This window comes from Taudactylus pleione, unplaced genomic scaffold, assembly GCF_031769625.1.
Source record: "Taudactylus pleione unplaced genomic scaffold, aTauple2 ptg000218l, whole genome shotgun sequence".
Classification (NCBI taxonomy): Eukaryota; Metazoa; Chordata; class Amphibia; order Anura; family Myobatrachidae; genus Taudactylus; species Taudactylus pleione.
Genome location: NW_028284620.1, coordinates 13,036,268 through 13,055,248, shown reverse-complemented (window position 1 = coordinate 13,055,248; position 18,981 = coordinate 13,036,268). Strand labels below are relative to the sequence as shown.

The window sequence follows — 18,981 nt, the reverse complement described above, 5'->3', positions numbered from 1 at the left end:
GCTGGTCATCTGGCTTGGGGGCCGGACGTCTGGTACTCCATGCCTGCTTCCGGGGCTTGGCCGATTTCTTAGGACCAGCCTGTCGAGGAAACGACTGTGGTTTGGGCCTGCCCTGGGCCCTAGATGACCGAAAGGACGATGGTCCAGAACCAGAAGGAGCAGCGGCCGACGGGAGACAAGCCGATTTGGCTGCCGCCACCGTGGCCACAATCTTATCCAGATCCGGACCGAAGAGAACTTCTCCCGTAAACGGCAACGCCTCCAGACCCTTTTTGGAATCTGCGTCCGCCTTCCAGGATCGCAGCAACAAGGTGCGACGAGCAGCTACCGCTGCTGAAGAAATCCTAGACACCAGAGTACTAATGTCTAGGGCTGCCTCGTTGATGTAGGTGGCCGAATCACGGAGATTGCCAATCAACTCCGCCTGTTCGGCCGGACAGTCGGAATCAAAAGAAGCCTCTAATGAATCCGCCCAGCGCTCCATCGCTCTGGCAACCCAGCAAATGGCCATAGCCGGCCGTGCTGCCCCCCCCCGCAAGGGAATAAGCGGACCAGGCAGATTTCCACCTTGCGGTCCGTAGCATCCTTAAGGGAGGACATGGATGACATCGGCAATGTGGCACTACGGACAAGACGGGTCACGTGAGAATCCACCTGTGGAGGGGATTCCCACTTTGCAAAATAATTATCCGCGAATGGATAAGCCACCGTCAGGCGTCTCTGCGGCTGGTATCTTTTGCCAGGCTGTTTCCACGCCTCCTCTAAATGGTCCACCAACTGACCCGAAAGAGGAAACACTGTGGTATCGCCCTTCACATCCTTGAAAAAGGCATACTTAGATTTAGCCGCTGGGGGAACTTCCTCCTCAATCACCAAGGCTGTGCGGACCGCCCGAATAAGTCCAGGAATATATACTTTGGACTTAGCATCAGCGTCCTTAGTATGGAGAGGTTCCTGATCGTAAGGATCCAGAATCTCCCCATCATCAGACGTCCCCTCGTCATCCTCATAAGGAGCCGACAGAGACGCCACCGGCCGTTTATGCGGCCGCATCACAGACTCCCCTTGCAACACATCCGACAAGTGCTGTACAGAACTCGTCAGGGAGTTAACCCACGCTGGCTCCTGAGAAACCGGGAGCGGGGAAATAGGGAGACTGTGGGGTACCACCAATTGTCGTGGGAAACCCTGCATGGGTGACGACACCACTAACTGCTGGGATAAACCCATCGGTGTAAACGCGGGCTGCGGAGCTAACTGGCCCACTAAGGCTGTAAGCGCCTGAGCGAAACAAGCCCAGGGCGGCTCCTGTACCGGTGCTGTAACCGTAAGAGGCCGCGCCATGGACAAACACTGCCGGCAAAGGCCCTCCGCGCTACCCTCCCCCTCCGCTAACGGTACTTTACACGTAGTACACTGTAGCCGGAGGGGAAATTAACTTCGGACATGATGGCACCACGTATGTGACCTCTCTCACCAATTATAACTTAAATAGGCGAGAGACCACCCTGCAGCACCGCACCGCAAGGGCTTAGCAGAAAGAACAGGGACAGTAATAAAGCTGACAGTTTAGAGAAAAGTTACAGGCAGCAGCGCTAGCACAGTCACATACAACGCAAAGAAAATCAATTCCTGCACTAACAGCGCTGATCACTCAACTACGCAGACACGGTCTGGTAGGACACAGCGCTGCATACACAGACCTGACCACAGCGGAGGAGAGGTATGCGGGGGGACCCAGACCACGATGCTTCCGTCCAGCGCTTCCAGCAGCGTTCACCATGCGTTCTGGAGAAGATGGCCGCCGAGGAGCAGAGAGGAGGCTGGCCTGGGGGAGGAGCGCTGCCACAGGACCAGTCGGCAGCATGCAGAGAGGGCTGTGTGCAGCGGGGGAGGCGCCGGCTGTGAGACAGGGAAGGCGCGCTCCCCTGGCATGCATTTAACCCCTGGGACGCCGCAGCGCTACCGCGCTGCGGCGGTCCGCTGTCCCAGGGGGTAGTGGAAAGCGCAGGTTGGTCGCCTGGCTCCACGCTGCAGCCAGTCCCCAGGGAGCCCCCTGCGTGGGGACTTAGGACCATGTGACCAGCGGGGACCCACCGCGGGACCCCGCTGCTTACCTTTGTCCCCCTTGGATCCGGCCATGGTCCGGAACATCCGGGGTCACCGCTAGCTGTGACCCCAGATGCTCACCAGCATCCCCGGATCGGTACCGGCGTTCTGGTACCGGCAGGGGTGTAGGGAAGACAGCATGGACGTCAGGACTGACTGTCCATGCTGTACATCCAGATGTGCAGCCACAGCTGCACTGAAGAAAGCTTCAGGGGCTCTTCTAGCCCCCACTCCGACCCGACGCCGGCCGGGCACCAAACTAAACTGAGGTGCCTTGGCTCGTGGGCGGGGTATAGGAGGGGGACCCTAGTGCATCCTGGGAGGCTGAAAAGCTTAACTCTATGGTGCCCAGCGACTGACGTCACACCTATACCCCAAAGGTATCCTGTGGATACCCTATGGACCCTGAAGTAGAAATGTACAGTATCATTAGTTTCTCTGTTTTTACTGCAGGGTTTTGCCTGAGCAATACCATAGTCAGAAAATGTGCTGCCGCATTACATTTCTATATGCACCAGTTTACCTGCCTTGCATACATATCCATCTCTATACAGTATGAATACAGATATTATGTATATAGTAGTATAAGTAGTTCAAAATCAGAGGCAACATGGGGCCCTCCAGCTGCTGTGGAACTATACACCCCAGCAAGACCTGCCATAGTTTTGCTATTAGGTGATGCTATAGCTGTGGTAGGGCAAGCTGAGATGTGTAGTTCCATAGCAGCTGGGGGGCCGCATATTGATTACCCCTGCTATAGACAGACAGACATCCAAGTAGACAAGACACCGAGGGAACACCAAGAAGGTGACATCTCCGGTTACTTACTTCTCAGGAGAGGACATTTCCCGGGAGCGGAGAGGCATGGCTGGGGGAGGCACAGGTATAGGCGGAGGAGGCAGTGGGGACGACGCTATGAACACATCGGTGCCATTGTCGGAGATGCTCTTAGAAAGAGGTCGGTATGTCTGTGTCTTTGCGGCAGGGTGGGAATAGGCAGGAATAGCAGAGCTGTAGAGATCTGTTGTTCCAATGACAAGTGCAGATAATATTAGACAAAAACAACATAAAGCAATGATGGGGTGGGGTCTCAACATTTGTTAGGGTACATATATAGAAATATAGATGAATTACTCCCATAAATAAAGCACATTATAATTGCATGCGACCTCTGTGTCTTAAGGGGCCTATCCATTAGCAGACAAATTTGAACGATGAACGATAAATCGTTCAATTTATCTGCTAATGGATAGGCTCTGAACGATAAAAATGCGCACTCCCGCGGCCGACAAATTTGGTCTTTTGTCTCTCCAACTTGTTTGTCAATTATCGTTTATCGCTGACAGATAGTAGAAATATGTGTCGCGGTAAACGACGAACAATTTTTGAAATGAAAATTAATAGAAACATTAAAAAAAATCCACTCCCAGAATGATGTCATGCAATATCGTTCATCGTTTGCAAAAATCTGTCATGTACATGACCGATATCTGTCACAGCAACCCCAGGAATTTTCAAAAGATAAATCTTTTGTCTTTCAGAAAGATCTGCTAATGGATAGGCCCCTGTATAGGGACTCGTACAACCAACTCACTCCTACTCCTAAGTAAGGAGGTGTAATGCATCACTTCGGTCACCCATAGTAAAGGTACAGAATTCTCCCCTTCCTGGGATTTACTCTCTACAACTTTAATGTAACCGTCTCATCATCTACGTATGAAAAGACTGAATGAATTAACAAAAACCTGAGCCAGGTCTCCAAGCTAACAGTAGAGGGCAATATACTAAACAATATTCTAAACACAAAATAGAAACACTGGGGTATAATAATGAGTAAATACATTATTATAAATGATTCCTCGTTATACTGCCCCTTTTTATATTACTACCCTGTTTTACTGCCAGCTGTTATCTCTCAACAAAAGTACATTAAAATGTATTTATTACATGACACTATAGGTCACCCTCTATGTAAGATAGCAGCCATATAATAATATCAGCGTAGGCCTGTGTTTTATGCTGTAAATATAAGGGCTCACAGTGAGCATGTACATGTGTTTGTACCAGTCTCAGATATGTTTATGGCAAAAAGCTGTTGCTTTGTAGCCTAAACCAATTAATGAAGTTAGTAACTATGTTCAATGATATTCGGGCATGAAAGTCCCGTTCGGCTGACGTTCGATATATACGGTCCAGTCGAACATTAAGGTATTTCCATTCATCCTAATGCATGGAAATCTCAAACAAACTGCATTTTGCTGTTTAAAGTAAAGGAAAAGTGCATTTTACACTCAATACTGGTTGTGACTGAAAAGTAAAGTTCCTGTAAGGTTTCAGCATGCTAAACACAAGATACAATGAAGCATGTTAGTGCTGACATAAATACCTTACTTATTGCTATGTATGTAGATTGAGTAACTCACCTGTATTATATGCATAGGCTGTGTTAGAAAAATCGTTGTCATTGTCTGTAAAAACAAAGGAGAGATACTGATAATAATACGTCCTGTAACATGGCACAGAGTCATATTTTCTACAGGCCGAGAACAAATCAAGAATGGCTTTCATCTTCACCATTATGTTTCATGGTTCAGCTCATTTTGCAGTTCGTTTCACTTCAAAATGATTACATACTCATTTGTTCACCCTCTTTGGTACTTGTCCTTGTCATATTAAAATGCATTCATTCCAAGGCCCTGAAGAATGGAATGGGCAGGAGCCTACTACAGTGACATTGCATGCAAGACGCCAATCTGGTGCAGATAAATATTTGCTGAGCTCTGAAGGAAGAGACACCCATTAAAGCTGGTTTAATATTTGAGAGACGCAATTGTGATTCACGGCCGGTAGATGGTTTTATAAGAACTCCGTCTGCTAGTATCTTACACGGTTCAGGAGCTAGAAACTATGTGACAATTTCAGAAGCCAAGGTCACATTTCAATGTAAGGATTTTGCAGGAATCCTTAACAAAGCAATAGATTTTCCTGCTAAGGGTTTCAAAATGCACCTTGCCCCATTAGTTACAGCTAATTCTGCCAAAAATATGGTAATCTATGGACATCTATAGATGTCTCTGTGACATTGGTTATACAACCTATCAGGTAACTGTTCCTTGTGGGCAGTGCAGCTCATCAGGTACTAGTGACGTCACTGATCCACTTTTAAATATTATGTCAACTCACAAAACAGTCTTGTAAGCTTGTAAATTCATAATCTGAATTGTGTCAAACCACAAAATGGCAGCTCCCACAGTATAAAACATAAATATTGAAATGATGGTATAATTAAAACTTAACCTTTAATTTAGTTATAAATAAAATCTATAGGGTATATAAGAGACTTAAATTGTTAACCATATATATCAGTCTCCCCTAATGAAAAGTGACATAAATTACTAATTTTTAATTTAGGCGAAAAACTGTAGATTCTTACAGATAGCACTCTATAATTAGAGAAATCTGAGGGGATTCAATCCTCCCTTATTGAGTGCTATGGCAGCACACTCCTGTTGCAAATATATAGATAAAAAACTGCGTGTAGTCTAAATATCTAAAGTGTCTCAACAATTCATACTTAATAATCACAGAATTTATTGCACTTGACCCAATAACATATGTCTGCTTAAATTGCACCTTGCCCTGTAAAAAAATGCAGAGGCAGGTTTAAACCAGGCAAATCCTGAAAGCCTGCAATCAATGCAAAAAAATAATAATGAACAATCTCATTCTCTTCAAATAAATTATTGCACTTTGCCCAAATATCATGCACAAACAAACATCATAGGTTGCACATATATGATACATTACTCATCACTTGTCTCTGTTGTGATGAGTGGGCCGGCTTCTGACGGGAGGCGTTCCCGTGGGAACGCCCCCGTCAGGGAGGCACGCCCCCGGCACGCCCACCAAAGGGGGCGTGCTGTCAATCAACATTGACAGCACGCCCCCTTTGATCGGACACAACGAGCGAAGGACTTTCCTTCGCTCGTCGCGTCTGGCGCATGCGCACGACGGAGCTCCCTCCATCGTGCGCATGCTCAGTCCATAACATCGACCCACTTGCGAGCGGACAGCCGCTCGCGAGTGGGTCTGAATCAGGCCCATAATGTCCTAATGGGTTATTTAACCCTTGCTTTGCTGGTATCCTATTTTCTTAGAATATCAGTGTTATACGGAGATGATTTATATAGCCATATGTCATATATTATATATAGAAATGAAAATAAAATAAATGAAAGTAAAAGAAAAAATAATAATATTAATAATAATAATAATAATAATAAAAGTAAATATTGAAAATAAACATAGAAAATAAATAAAATAAAAATAATAATAATAATAATAATAATAATAATAGGGAAAATAAATAAATAAAGAGAAAATATATAAATATAAAAATGAGTGTCCAAAATGATGTGCTACTCCTAAAAGAACATTTAAAAAGCCCCAAGGAGAGTGTATCAATAATAAACATGTGTTAAAAAAAGTGACTAATAATACTAAATACATAATAAGAAAAAGAAAAAGGGAAAAAGGAGACCTTATTAGATAAAAAGAAGTGTATAATAAGTGTTTCATGGATGATCAAGTCCTTTAAGTGGATCAAAATTGATTCTAGAGAAATATCTCTGCCAATAGATGAATGTGATATATGTTAGCCCTATTATAAAAATAATCATAGGACTAAAATAGTGTGTCACTGTGTCAAATAAAAATAAATGAGACAACAGTTGTAATCAGATCATAATAATATAAATAGTGTCAAATAGATAGTAGTAGTGCTAAAAGAACTTAAGTGTAATGTGCAAAGTGAAAAAACATAACTAAAATTAAAATAATAAATATAAATGTCGATATTATCGATCAATACCTTAAATAGCTAAAAAATGTCAACATTCATAGAAATTCATAAAAAAAGAGGTCAGATAAATATAAAAAAATGAAATTCAATAGGTATCTCCATCATAACTTATCTTTTCAAAAAAACTGAGTAATTTATAAACTCATTAAGGCCTTTTGGAGCCAAAGCTCCCATTTTAAAGGTCCATTAACTTTCCTTCTTGAGTAATTCACGCATGGTATCTCCCCCTCTAATACCCATCTTGCCTTTATCCAAGCCAAATACCTTGAGTATATGTTTACTGTCATGTCGGAGGGAGTGAAAGTGTTTGGCCACTGTGGTGATTTGTTTCAAGTTGGCCATATCTCTAGAAGCATTTCTTATATTCCCTAAGTGTTCGAGAATACGTTGCTTCAACATCCTGGTAGTGATTCCCACATACAATTTATTACAGGGACAAGTTATACAATAAACCATATTGGTGGTTCTACAGTTGAAAAATTCCTTTATTTTGATAGTGGCCCCAAATTTATCTTTGACCTCCATTCTATTCTGGATGTGTTTGCATGTACTGCATGCATATGTCCCATTGATCGATGGTGTCTTCCACTTATTTCTACTGAAATGGCTCTTAACCAAATGATCACGTAGGTTAGGGGATCTTCTCCAACTCATTGATACTTTAGGTTGTAGATTTTCAGCAAGGTCCGGATCTGTCAGTAGGATGGGCCAGTTCTTTTGTATTATCCCGGTTATTTCCCTCCATTCCCTGCTATAATCTCCAACAAATCGTACAACCTTAGTATCTGACTCTGGTTTCTTTTCTTGATAAATCAGTTTATCCCTATTCAAGGAAAACACTGATCCACTTTTAAATATTATGTCAACTCACAAAACAGTCTTGTAAGCTTGTAAATTCATAATCTGAATTGTGTCAAACCACAAAATGGCAGCTCCCACAGTATGTAAGTGACAGGTTCATTGTAAGCATAGTAACTACAAATTATTGAATGGAAATTCAGCATATTAAAACTAAATGTTTAATATCAATAATTGTATTGGATTTCTTGCTTTTTTATAACGCATGTATACATAATCTCAAGACTCAATTGCACGATTATCTGAATTTGCATTAAATATTAAAGCCAACATTGTCAAAGCTGTATATAGTAAAACTAGGGGTTATGTGGTACTATGAAATATTGAATTTCTTTTCTTTGTAATGCAGTATTAGTGTGTGGCATTAATTGAGTTCTATGGAGAATTAGACATTTACTGTTAGATAGCATCATGAATGTTCAGAACCTTAATATAAACATACTCCCCGACCTGACTAACATATTTATTTGCAGCACCCAAACACCAGGGCCGTAGCTAGGGTGGTGCGGTCGGTGCCTCCGCACAGAGCGCAACATTGCTGAGGGCGGAACACCGACCGCCCACCATTTCTCTCTATTGTTGTTTCATCTAATACCGGGCGGCCGCTGCTGCGTGTCCGCGGCGCCAAGCACAGAAAAGGCAGGGTAGACAGATGCTGCCTCCCCGCCTCCTTATGACATAAAGCCTCCGGCTCCGGCATCCACAGTATTAGGGCAGCCGGGCAGGAGAGACGCAGACGTGATGACGTCATGACGTCTCCCCGCCCAAGGCTCCCAGATGACAGAGGAGCTGCTGGCTGCTGTCCTGTGTGCTGGGGGTGGCTGGCAAGGAAAGGCGCGGAGTGTGGACACAGCAGACAGCAGGGTTGGAAACCAGATGATACAGGACCGAAGAGCTGCTACTGCCAGGTGCGTTCTGACTGTGACTGCAAGTGGCACTGGCAGTATTAAAAGTAATGGCCAGCCCAGCACAGCAGCCTCCCCATTACAACTCGTGTGCTGAATTTACTAAATAAATATATATATATATATATACACACACACATACATATGTATGTGTATAGCATATACATATATATATATATATATATATATATACACACACACACATACAGTCAGGTCCATAAATGTTGGGACATTGACATAATTTTCATATTTTGTCCTCTATTCACTACCACAATGGCTTTGAAATGAAACAAACAAGATGTGCTTTAACTGCAGACTTTCAGATTTAATTTGAGGGTAATTACATCCAAATCAGGTGAAAGGTGTAGGAATTACAACGGTTTCTATATGTGCCTCCCACTTTTTAAGGGGCCAAAAGTAATGGGACAAACTAAACAATCCTAAATCTAACTTTCACTTTTTAATACTTTGTTACAAATCCTTTGCAGGCAATTACAGCCTGAAGTCTGGAACGCATAGACATCACCAGAAGCTGGGTTTCATCCCTGGTGATGCTCTGCCAGGCCTCTACTGCAAATGTCTTCAGTTCCTACTTGTTCTTGGGGCATTTTCCCTTCAGTTTTGTCTTCATCAAGTGAAATGCATCCTCAATCGGATTCAGGTCAGGGGATTGACTTGGCCATCGCATAACATTCCACTTTTTAGCCTTAAAAAACTCTTTGGTTGCTTTTGCAGTATGCTTCGGGTCATTGTCCATCTGCACTGTGAAGCGATGTCCAATGAGTTCTGAAGCATTTGACTGAATATGAGCATATAATATTGCCCAAAACACTTCAGAATTCATTCTGCTGCTTTTGTCAGCAGTCACATCATCAATAAATACAAGGGAACAAGTTCCATTGGCAGCCATACATGCCCACGCCATGACACTACCACCACCATGCTTCACTAATGAGGTGGCATGTTTTGGATCATGAGCAGTTCCTTTCCTTCTCTTCTCTTCCCATCACTCTGGTACAAGATGATCTTTGTCTCATCTGTCAATAGGATGTTGTTCCAGAACTGTAATGGCTTTTTTAGATGTTGTTTGGCAAACTCTAATCTGGTCTTCCTGTTTTTGTGGCTCGCCAATGGTTTGCATCTTGTGGTGAACCCTATATATTCACTCTTGTGAAGTCTTCTCTTGATTGTTGACTTTGACACATATACATCTACCTCCTGGAGAGTGTTCTTGATTTGGCCAACTGTTGTGAAGGGGTTTTTCTTCACCAGGGAAATAATTCTTCTGTCATCCACCACAGTTGTTTTCCGTGGTCTTCCGGGTCTTTTGGTGTTGCTGAGCTCTCCGATGCGTTCTTTCTTTTTTTTTTTTTTAAAACATATTTTTATTGTAAAACCGCAATAAACAATATAACATATTGATCAGAAAATGGCAAGACATCAACAGGACCACAACAGTGATGTGCAATACAATGTATCCATGAGGAACGTAACAATACAGGAATTAAAATGGTGGTTCACCTGAAGACAAGGTTTCTTCATTATACCAGGCTGTAAGTTGAACTGCAGCTCGAAGCGTGTCTTTAACCTGAGGTGTTAATGTGTGAACATATGGGAGCCAAATATTAAAGAACTTCTCTGCTTCCTTGTCTTTATTAAGGGATAGTTCTAACCAATCCATATTAAATAGGTGCGTAATTCTAGGTTGTAAAAGACTGAGTGTTAAAGTGTCAGTGGATATCCATTGAGATAATATTGTTTTTTTCGCAGCTGCTGCAATCTTTGCTAGTAATAGACGGGCACCTCCAGGGGCACAGGATGATCCAGATGATGGTACAATATCCCACATAGCCCACTCGGGTGTTAGTTCAAAGGCAATTCCCAACTTGGTGGAAATATAGGTGTGTACCAAGGACCAGAACCTCTGTACCTCCGCACAGTGCCACATACAATGCATTAGATCCGCATCAGGTTGACCACATTTAAAACAATTTGAGTCTGTGGAAGTACCTGTGATGAGTCTTAATTTGGGGGTGAAATAGGCACGATGCAATAATTTATACTGCATTTCCGCGTATGAAGCCGAAATTAATTGCTTATTGAGTCTAACAAAAGATTTCAAAATGGTGGATAGGGGTATGTTAGGGAATGTGGAATGCCACTTGGCAAATCCCACCGTCTCCACTTCCAAATTTATTTCCCGGCGTATATAGGTGTATAGCATAGAAGTGGAAAATGACATAGAGAGGCAGCGAGACAGCACATCATCCAAACCATTTTTCCCAGGTATAATGGGAATTTTAGGGAGTAAAGTATTGACATAACTACGTATTTGGAAATATATAAATAAAGGGATTTGGATACAGGGAAATTTTTCCTGTATTTGGTTATGAGAGTAAATAGTCATTGTGGAGAGATCCAATAATTGATATATGTAACGCAATCCCTGTGTGTTCCAGGTTTTGAAAGTCTGTGTTAGAAAACCAGCATCAAACCCTGGGTTATGGCCGATAGGAAGGAACAAGGAGACATTGGGAGGGACTCTCATTTGAGTTCTGGCTCGGCGCCAAGCCAAGCATGTAGTATGTAGTAGTAGATTTTGTGCTACGTGAGGTGGAAAGGACAAGGGTCGTGTGTGTAGCAAACTAGCTAATGGCATTTCAACACTAAAAGATTGCTCTATTAGCGTGTCAGCAAATCCATTTGTTCCTCTAATCCAGTCAATTGCGTATCGGTAATTTGACGCAATAGCATAAGATTTTAAGCAAGGGAGATTAATTCCGCCTAAAGCAGGTGGTTGTCTGAGTTTGAATAATGAAATCCTGGGTTTTTTGTTCGCCCAAATGAACTTGCTGATCGCTTTGTTAATCAATTTTAAATCAGATTCTAAAGGAAGCAAGGGGAGCATCTGAAAAAGATATAAAATCCTAGGAAAAGATATCATTTTAATTAATTGACATCTACCGAGATATGAGAGTGGGAGATGTTTCCATTTTTTAAAATCTAAAAGTGTACGTTGTATTAAAGCAGGGAAATTGACTGAGTATAGGGCGGAGGGATGTGCCGGGATATTAAGGCCTAGGTATTTTAGAGTTGTTTTGGCCCATTTAAATGGGAAAGAATTTTTCCAGTTTTTTGTGACGTCCGAGTGTAGGGCCAAGGCCTCTGTTTTGTTATAATTTATCAAAAAACCAGAGATAATATGGAAGTCTTTCAGGATATGAAGGAGTTTAGGTATGGCAGAATGTGGGTTCTCAAAATACAGTAATAAGTCATCCGCATACGCGGAGACTTTCAAAGTATTATTTCCGATATTTATTCCCTGCCATTGTTGACATAGCAAAAAGGTGCGGATAAGAGGATCTATAGCCAGGTTAAATAATAAAGGAGATAGGGGACAACCCTGTCGGGTTCCCCTATGTAGTCTAAGGGATGGAGTATTCAGGCCGTTAACTGTTAGGAATGCTATAGGGGTGTGGTATATTGTTTTGAATAATGTAATAAATTCGGGACCAAAATTTTGTAGCTGGAAGATGCGCAGTAGGTGGTTCCACGACACCCTATCAAAGGCCTTGTCAGCGTCGCAGCTGACAAGGAGCGTTTGGTTATTTCTCATTTGGTGAGATTTAGTTAATCCTGCAATCAAATGTCGGACGTTGATCACTGAGTGTCGTCCTTTCATAAACCCAGTTTGTGCGGTGTGTATGAGATGTGGCAATACTAATTGTAAACGTTGAGCGATAATACCAGTGAGGATTTTGAAATCCTGGTTGAGCAGAGATATTGGCCTATATGATTGGGTCAGCGTAGGGTCTTTCTCAGGTTTCAAGAGAAGGATAATTCGGGCCTGGTTAAAGTCTGGTGGTGTTGAGGTTCCCTTCAATATTGAATTAAATAAGGAAACTAAATGAGGGGTTACAAGTGGATTTAATATTTTGTAGTACTCGGCACTAAGGCCATCTGGGCCGGGTGTCTTTCCGTTGGCCAGGGACTTGATAGTTAGAGCAACCTCCAACTCCGAAACAGGAGTTGTTAGGGAGTCGCGGGCCTCTTCAGAGAGGGAAGGTAGATTAGCCTCTTTCAAAAAGTTCATCCCCAGAACAGGGTTATCATCCTGTGCGGAGTATAAGTCTGTGTAATATTGTAAGAAAGAGGCCGCAATGTCCTCGTTTGTATGTAATGATCCTAGGGGACCTTTAAGAGAAAGAATGGGAGAGGATGTTTTCTGACTTCTCACTATATTAGCTAGCAGTTTGCCCGCTTTATTTCCCCAACGGAAATAGCGATGTTTCTGGAAATCTAGATAATATTGGGCTCTTTCAGTGCACAATGTGTCATATAAATTTTTGTTATTCAAATAATTCCGCCGTGTCTCTGTGTTGTTATTTTGCAGCATAATGGCATACGATTGTGATAGGGCGTTACTCAATTCCGTGAAACGTGTGTTAAGTTTACGGCGTTTATGGGAAACATATCCCATAATATGCCCTCTCACTACTGGTTTAGATGCGGCCCAGAACAATGATATGTCGCCAATATGAGAAGCATTATCATTATTATAATTAAGAAATTGTTGTTCTAAGTATTTTTTGAAGTCTGGAGAAGTGAATAAGTATGAGGGGAATCTCCAATTGAAGGAAGATGTTTTGGGGGTAGATAGTTGTAACGTGAACCATGTAGGCGCATGATCGGAGATGACTATGTTTTCTATATGAGATGTTTGAATCCTATTAATTAATGAGCTTGAGACCAGCCAGAAGTCCAATCTAGCTGAGGAGTGGTGGGGGTGGGAGTAAAACGTGTAATCACGTGCTAAGGGGTGGAGGTGTCTCCATGGGTCTACTAGGGCGAGGGATTCAATTAGTAGTTGTAGCGTTGGAGATGTGCTGCCCCGCCACTCACCGGATGCTCCCGTTCTGTCCAGACTAGGAGAAAGAGTAGTGTTGAAGTCTCCTCCTATGACGAGGGCGCCTTCTGCCCAATTCTGGAGTCGGGCGTAGAGATCGGAGAAGAATGCATTGTTGTGACCTGTGGGAGCGTACAAAGTGACAAGCGTGATTAATTCACCTTCTAAATTCAGTTTAAGAAAAAGAAATCTGCCCTCGGTGTCCAGGATCGAGTCTACAACTGTGTATTTTAAAGATTTATGGAAAATCACCAGCACCCCTCTTTTTTTAGATGTGAAAGATGCAGCTGTATAATCTTTTATCCATGAGTCTCTAAGAGTATTAGGGTCACCCTGTCTCCAATGGGTCTCCTGTAGCACTGCTATGTCAGGTTTAAATTTTTTAAGTTGTTGTAGTATTTTACGCCGTTTAATCGGGGTGTTTAAACCCTCTACGTTCCAAGTTAAAAATCTTATGTTTTTTTGTGTTTTAGTGAGATCAGCAATAGAGTGAGACATTGTATTATCCTATACCTGTTCTGTAGATCAAAAAAATGAACCATCGTAAATAGACCATCACGCTCTCAGTCCCAGCATGCAGAGAGCGCCTGCAGTAAAACCTTGAAAGTGCCATTACAAAAATACACATAACACAAAAACAAAAACAAAAACATGACCTGCCATAATGTATGGAATATAACAAACATAATGCAGTCTTACAATTTTTGAAAATTTTAAGAACCAAAAAATAAGGCTCTACGGGCCTATTTAAACCCAGTGAGGTATAAAAGTATCGATAATTGAAAAAAAGAAATAAAAGAAAATAAAAAAGGGGATATGAAAGAGGAGGAATGGTAAATGTGTAAAAGGAAGGGGAGAAAACAACAAACCAGAGATTATCTTGACAATTCTGCCGTTGACGTTTAGCAGTTGTTAAAATAACCAGAAATCTTGAAAACAAGCATAAGATATATATTTCCAATAACAAACTCTCCATGTTTGCGATAGGAGACGGATTTGTACAATTAAATGTATCTTCTTAAGTCACGATATCATTTTGAGGAGTGATTTGGTCAGTTAGAGAGTCCAGGAAAGTCTTTGCAGACGATGGAGAATCGAAAAAGTGTTGTTTGCCGTTATGTAGGACTTTCAGCTTCGCAGGGTACATTAATGCAAATCTCAGTCCCAGATCAAATAATGCTTTACAAATAGTAGAGTATTCCCTTCTTTTCATTGCTACTTGATACGAGAAGTCCTGAAACAACAACAATTTGTGTCCCTGATAGGTGAGGCCTTCTGATTTGCGGTAGGCGTCCAGTATGCAAGTTTTGTCTAGGTAGTTCAACATTTTCATTATGACAGGCCTAGGTCTTCTCTGGTCAGAAGCACGGTCAGGGCCTATGCGGTGAACTCGTTCTATGATGAGGGTATTGGAAGAAGCCGAGCAATTGAGCTCAGAGGGTAACCATTTAGAGACGAAATCCATGAGATCTCTTTGCTTAACAGATTCCGGTAGGCCTATTAACCTTAAATTGTTGCGGCGATTCCTATTCTCTAAGTCTTCCAATTTTTCCTGCATAGCAGAGATCGCTGATTCCTGTGTACGTATTACGCTTTGTGCCTCTGTTAGCTCATCTTCAACATTGGAGATACGTTGTTCTGCTTCCGTAAAGCGTCGACCATGTTCCTTAAGTTGCGAAACTGCTGATTCTATAGCTTCTTTGAGGCCGGACAGTTTTTTGTCAAGCAAGGGAGAAAGAAGCTCAGATATTTCTTGGGCTTTAGCTATTGAGGCGGTACTAAATTGAGTCGATTTAGAGGTTCCGTCCAGAATATTGTCAGCTGGAGGTGAAGTAGGAGAGTCAGGAGATGATGATGGAGCTACATTTTTGTCTTTCCCTTTAGTAGTTTGACCTTTAGGTGCACGCTGTGGTCTGGCCACAAACTTCTCCATGGTATAGGGATGTGATGTGCGATTTAATCAGGAGCCACTAGGGGGAGCCCCAGGTGTTCAGGATATATATGACACTGGGTCTGTAAATTAAAACTTATAGTATGGCTTGTGAGCACTATCTTTGGACCAGACAAGACAAGATCACAGTATGAGGACCCAGCTACACCACCCTGCTCCCTGGTGTGAGCAGCAAACAGAGAGGATTGTGAAAGGAGGTAAGCGCTTGCTGCAGCAGCTTAATCAGGTCTCAAAAAATGGCGGCCGCGGGTGATGTGTGGCCAGCGGGGAGCTTGTAACTGAGGGGCGTCCCTGAAACGGTGTCCAGGCGTCCCGCTTGTTCCTATGGGTCCAATGATAGCTCCGGTGGCTGTTGCTGAAAGTGTGGAGGGGAGAAATTATGCCCGGCCGCGATCCAAGATGGCGGCCGCGGGCAGTGCCGCTTTTCCAATGCGGCTGTACTCCGGTGTTGTGGGGCAGTGCGGGGGGCCGGGGCATGCGCCGCTCTTACCCGCGTTATCCTAGAGACCTCAGGGTGGCTTTAGGTGAGGCAGTGAGTCTCTCCGGCGGCGCTATGTCTCGGCTATATGGAGCCGGCTTGGGAGCCCATTAAAAGTGCGGCCAGGTCGTTTGGTCCGCCCCGCGTTCTTTCTTTTTAAGAATGTTCCAAACAGTTGATTTGGCCACACCTAATGTTTTTGCAATCTCTCTGATGGGTTTGTTTTCATTTTTCAGCCTAATGATGGCTTGCTTCACTGATAGTGACAGCTCTTTGGATCTCATATTGAGAGTTGACAGCAACTGATTCCAAATGCAAATGTCACACCTAGAATCAACTCCAGACCTTTTACCTGCTTAATTGATAATGAAATAACGAGGTAATAGCCCACACCTGTCCATGAAATAGCTTTTGAGTTGATAGTCCCATTACTTTTGGCCCCTTAAAAAGTGGGAGACACATATTGAAACTGTTGTAATTCCTACACCGTTCACCCGATTTGGATGTAATTACCCTCAAATTAAATCTGAACGTCTGCAGTTAAAGCACATCTTGTTTGTTTCATTTCAAATCCATTGTGGTGGTGAATAGAGGACAAAATATGAAAATTCTGTCAATGTCCCAATATTTATGGACCTGGCTGTATATATGCAGTATGTGTGTGTATATATATATATATATATATATATATATATATATAATATATATATATAAAAAAATTTGTGCAATGTCCGGCACTCCCTTGCTGCAAGCAAACAGCCACGTCCGTTGCCCTCACGTGTGTCCAACCTCGATGGGCACACCAATGAAATGTAGCGGAATGAGACGGCACTCAGATGACTCCGATTTTGTTATATAGGAAGTTGGGGGAGGGGGGGGCACCAATGAACTTTCTCGCACAGGGCACCAAAATGTCTAGCTACGGCTCTGCCAAACACACACACGTACACACGCAGACCATTGCTTATCTGCTATGCTTTTCATGTTACAGGTTCCGATAGCTGTGTATAAAATCCTAACCAAATTAAAAGATTTTTAGCTGCTTGTCCTAAACAACAAGCAAATCTTGTCTATGCAGCATTATACCACTAACTGCTATATCTTATGTATCTGACATCAGAGGATTCAAAGGGCGGAATTCAATTCTTTATAGCCGCTATCGCACCCGACGGAGCTATTCAATTCTTGCTGCCCAAACGTCACTTTTCGCGATCGCGCCCAGCACTTTGGTCGGGTTTAGCTGCTTTACGCGGCTAAACCTGACCTCTATGGGCGCGATCAGCGCGAACATCTTGGACAATTGTATAGCGGCCCGCGATCTCCTGTCACTTTAGACGGGAGATGCGGGCCGTGAATACAATTGAATTCCGCTCAAACAGTCAGTGCTGTAATGATACAATGTAGATAGAGGAAGCTCCAACCATCAGCACAGAGTTGCCCTGATGCCAGGTGCCTGTAATTTGAATGTATAGCCGTTAGGTCTCCATTAGCAAATATATATTCGTTATGGGACATGTTATAATAAAATATCTGTAAAGGTAGCGTTAGCCTGCAAGCCCATGAGAAATGTTATCAATATACAATAATGCAATAAGAGGAATAAAAACTACATAACCTTTGTAATTTTTTAGGGTATTTTGATGGAGAATGTGAAGCTACATATGCACATACTGTATGCACAGTGCTACTTTTGTGTATTTCACTATAACTAGATTTGTCATTGTATATACTGTAAATGCAAATTTATGCTCAATTGTACAAAGTAAACAGATAAGCCTGTAAACAATCATAGCGCAATAAAAATATATACGCTTACCCGGCTTATGGACCATATGAATCTGCTTGAACATCGTCTTGTACCAATCTTTCGGTCTATCAACAGTCTGGTAAGAAAATCAAAGAAACAATTAAAAAGGAAAAATGCTTCATTTTATTGGTTTTCCATTATCCAAGCAGCAATAAAACAAGCACATCTGTTCTTACCAACTTGCTAAGAAGAGCTAGCAGGTCATTAGGTATATTTGATTGTGAATTATCTGTTTGTAAATCCATCTCTGCTATGTATACAGTGTCAGTCTCCTGGGAGAGGTACGTTTCATCTGGGTAATCTGGTCACTGACAGGTAGAAATATCTCCCAAGTACAATACAACAGGAACTAATCCAACCTGTTCAACCACAGCGCCAGCCACATTTTTACCTTGTGCTATCCGTACAATACATACAGCTTAGTATTTTACTTTATCAAACAGTTCCCTGGCTAACATCATCAGCCTAGGTAAAACCGTGTAGTGTCTTTCAGCAGATTTAACGAATACCTCCATCAATGAAAGAGATCATGGATTGTGACATGAAATGCAACTATGTACGCATTATGTAATCCAGTTGTTATGCTACATGCAAAAGGCTTCCACCATGCTAACATGCTGCTGTTTAATAATGCAAAACAAAGAAAAGTGTTTTACCGTCTGTGATGAAAATGAAAAACTTGAAAGGTAATCCCTGGACAAATATATTGGTTTAAAGGCTGCATTGCTTTCATAAAAGTTTTATTCCTGCTTATCTCTTTTGGGCAAGGAGAACACGAGCCTCCAATGTTCCAAACACTTACTACAAATCTGTACATGATTTGCATTGGGAAATGGTGAAATGTAATATTTCCATGTGATGCAGACCTCCCAACATTAGAGATCCCAAAATAGGGACACAAGCATGCCTGGCTGCATAACAGTGGGTGTGGTCATGCCCTGATGGGTGTGACCACATACCAGGGGGCGTGCTTAACAATGCTGAAGGGCTAAGCCACCTTGCAGCTAAAGAAACCCCATTTTATTCCCATACTCACCCACCTTATACTGGGATGCCCTGCCAAAATAAGGGCAGGTGGAAGAGAAGACACTGTCTATCCTACTGCG

General features: G+C 42.6%; 1 protein-coding gene across 2 annotated transcripts in view; it reads right to left on the bottom strand.

The window, feature by feature from the left end:
* The window catches only part of SORBS2 (sorbin and SH3 domain containing 2), a 325,434-nt gene that overhangs the window by 68,286 nt on the left and 238,167 nt on the right, over positions 1-18,981 (bottom strand). For both annotated transcript variants that reach the window (XM_088478777.1, XM_088478776.1), the window contains exons 10-12: positions 17,885-17,951; positions 4,533-4,577; positions 2,938-3,130 (exon numbers count right to left, since the gene is read on the bottom strand). In XM_088478777.1, coding sequence (XP_088334903.1) covers positions 2,938-3,130; positions 4,533-4,577; positions 17,885-17,951 — 305 coding nt within the window. The remainder of the gene's footprint in view (positions 1-2,937; positions 3,131-4,532; positions 4,578-17,884; positions 17,952-18,981) is intronic.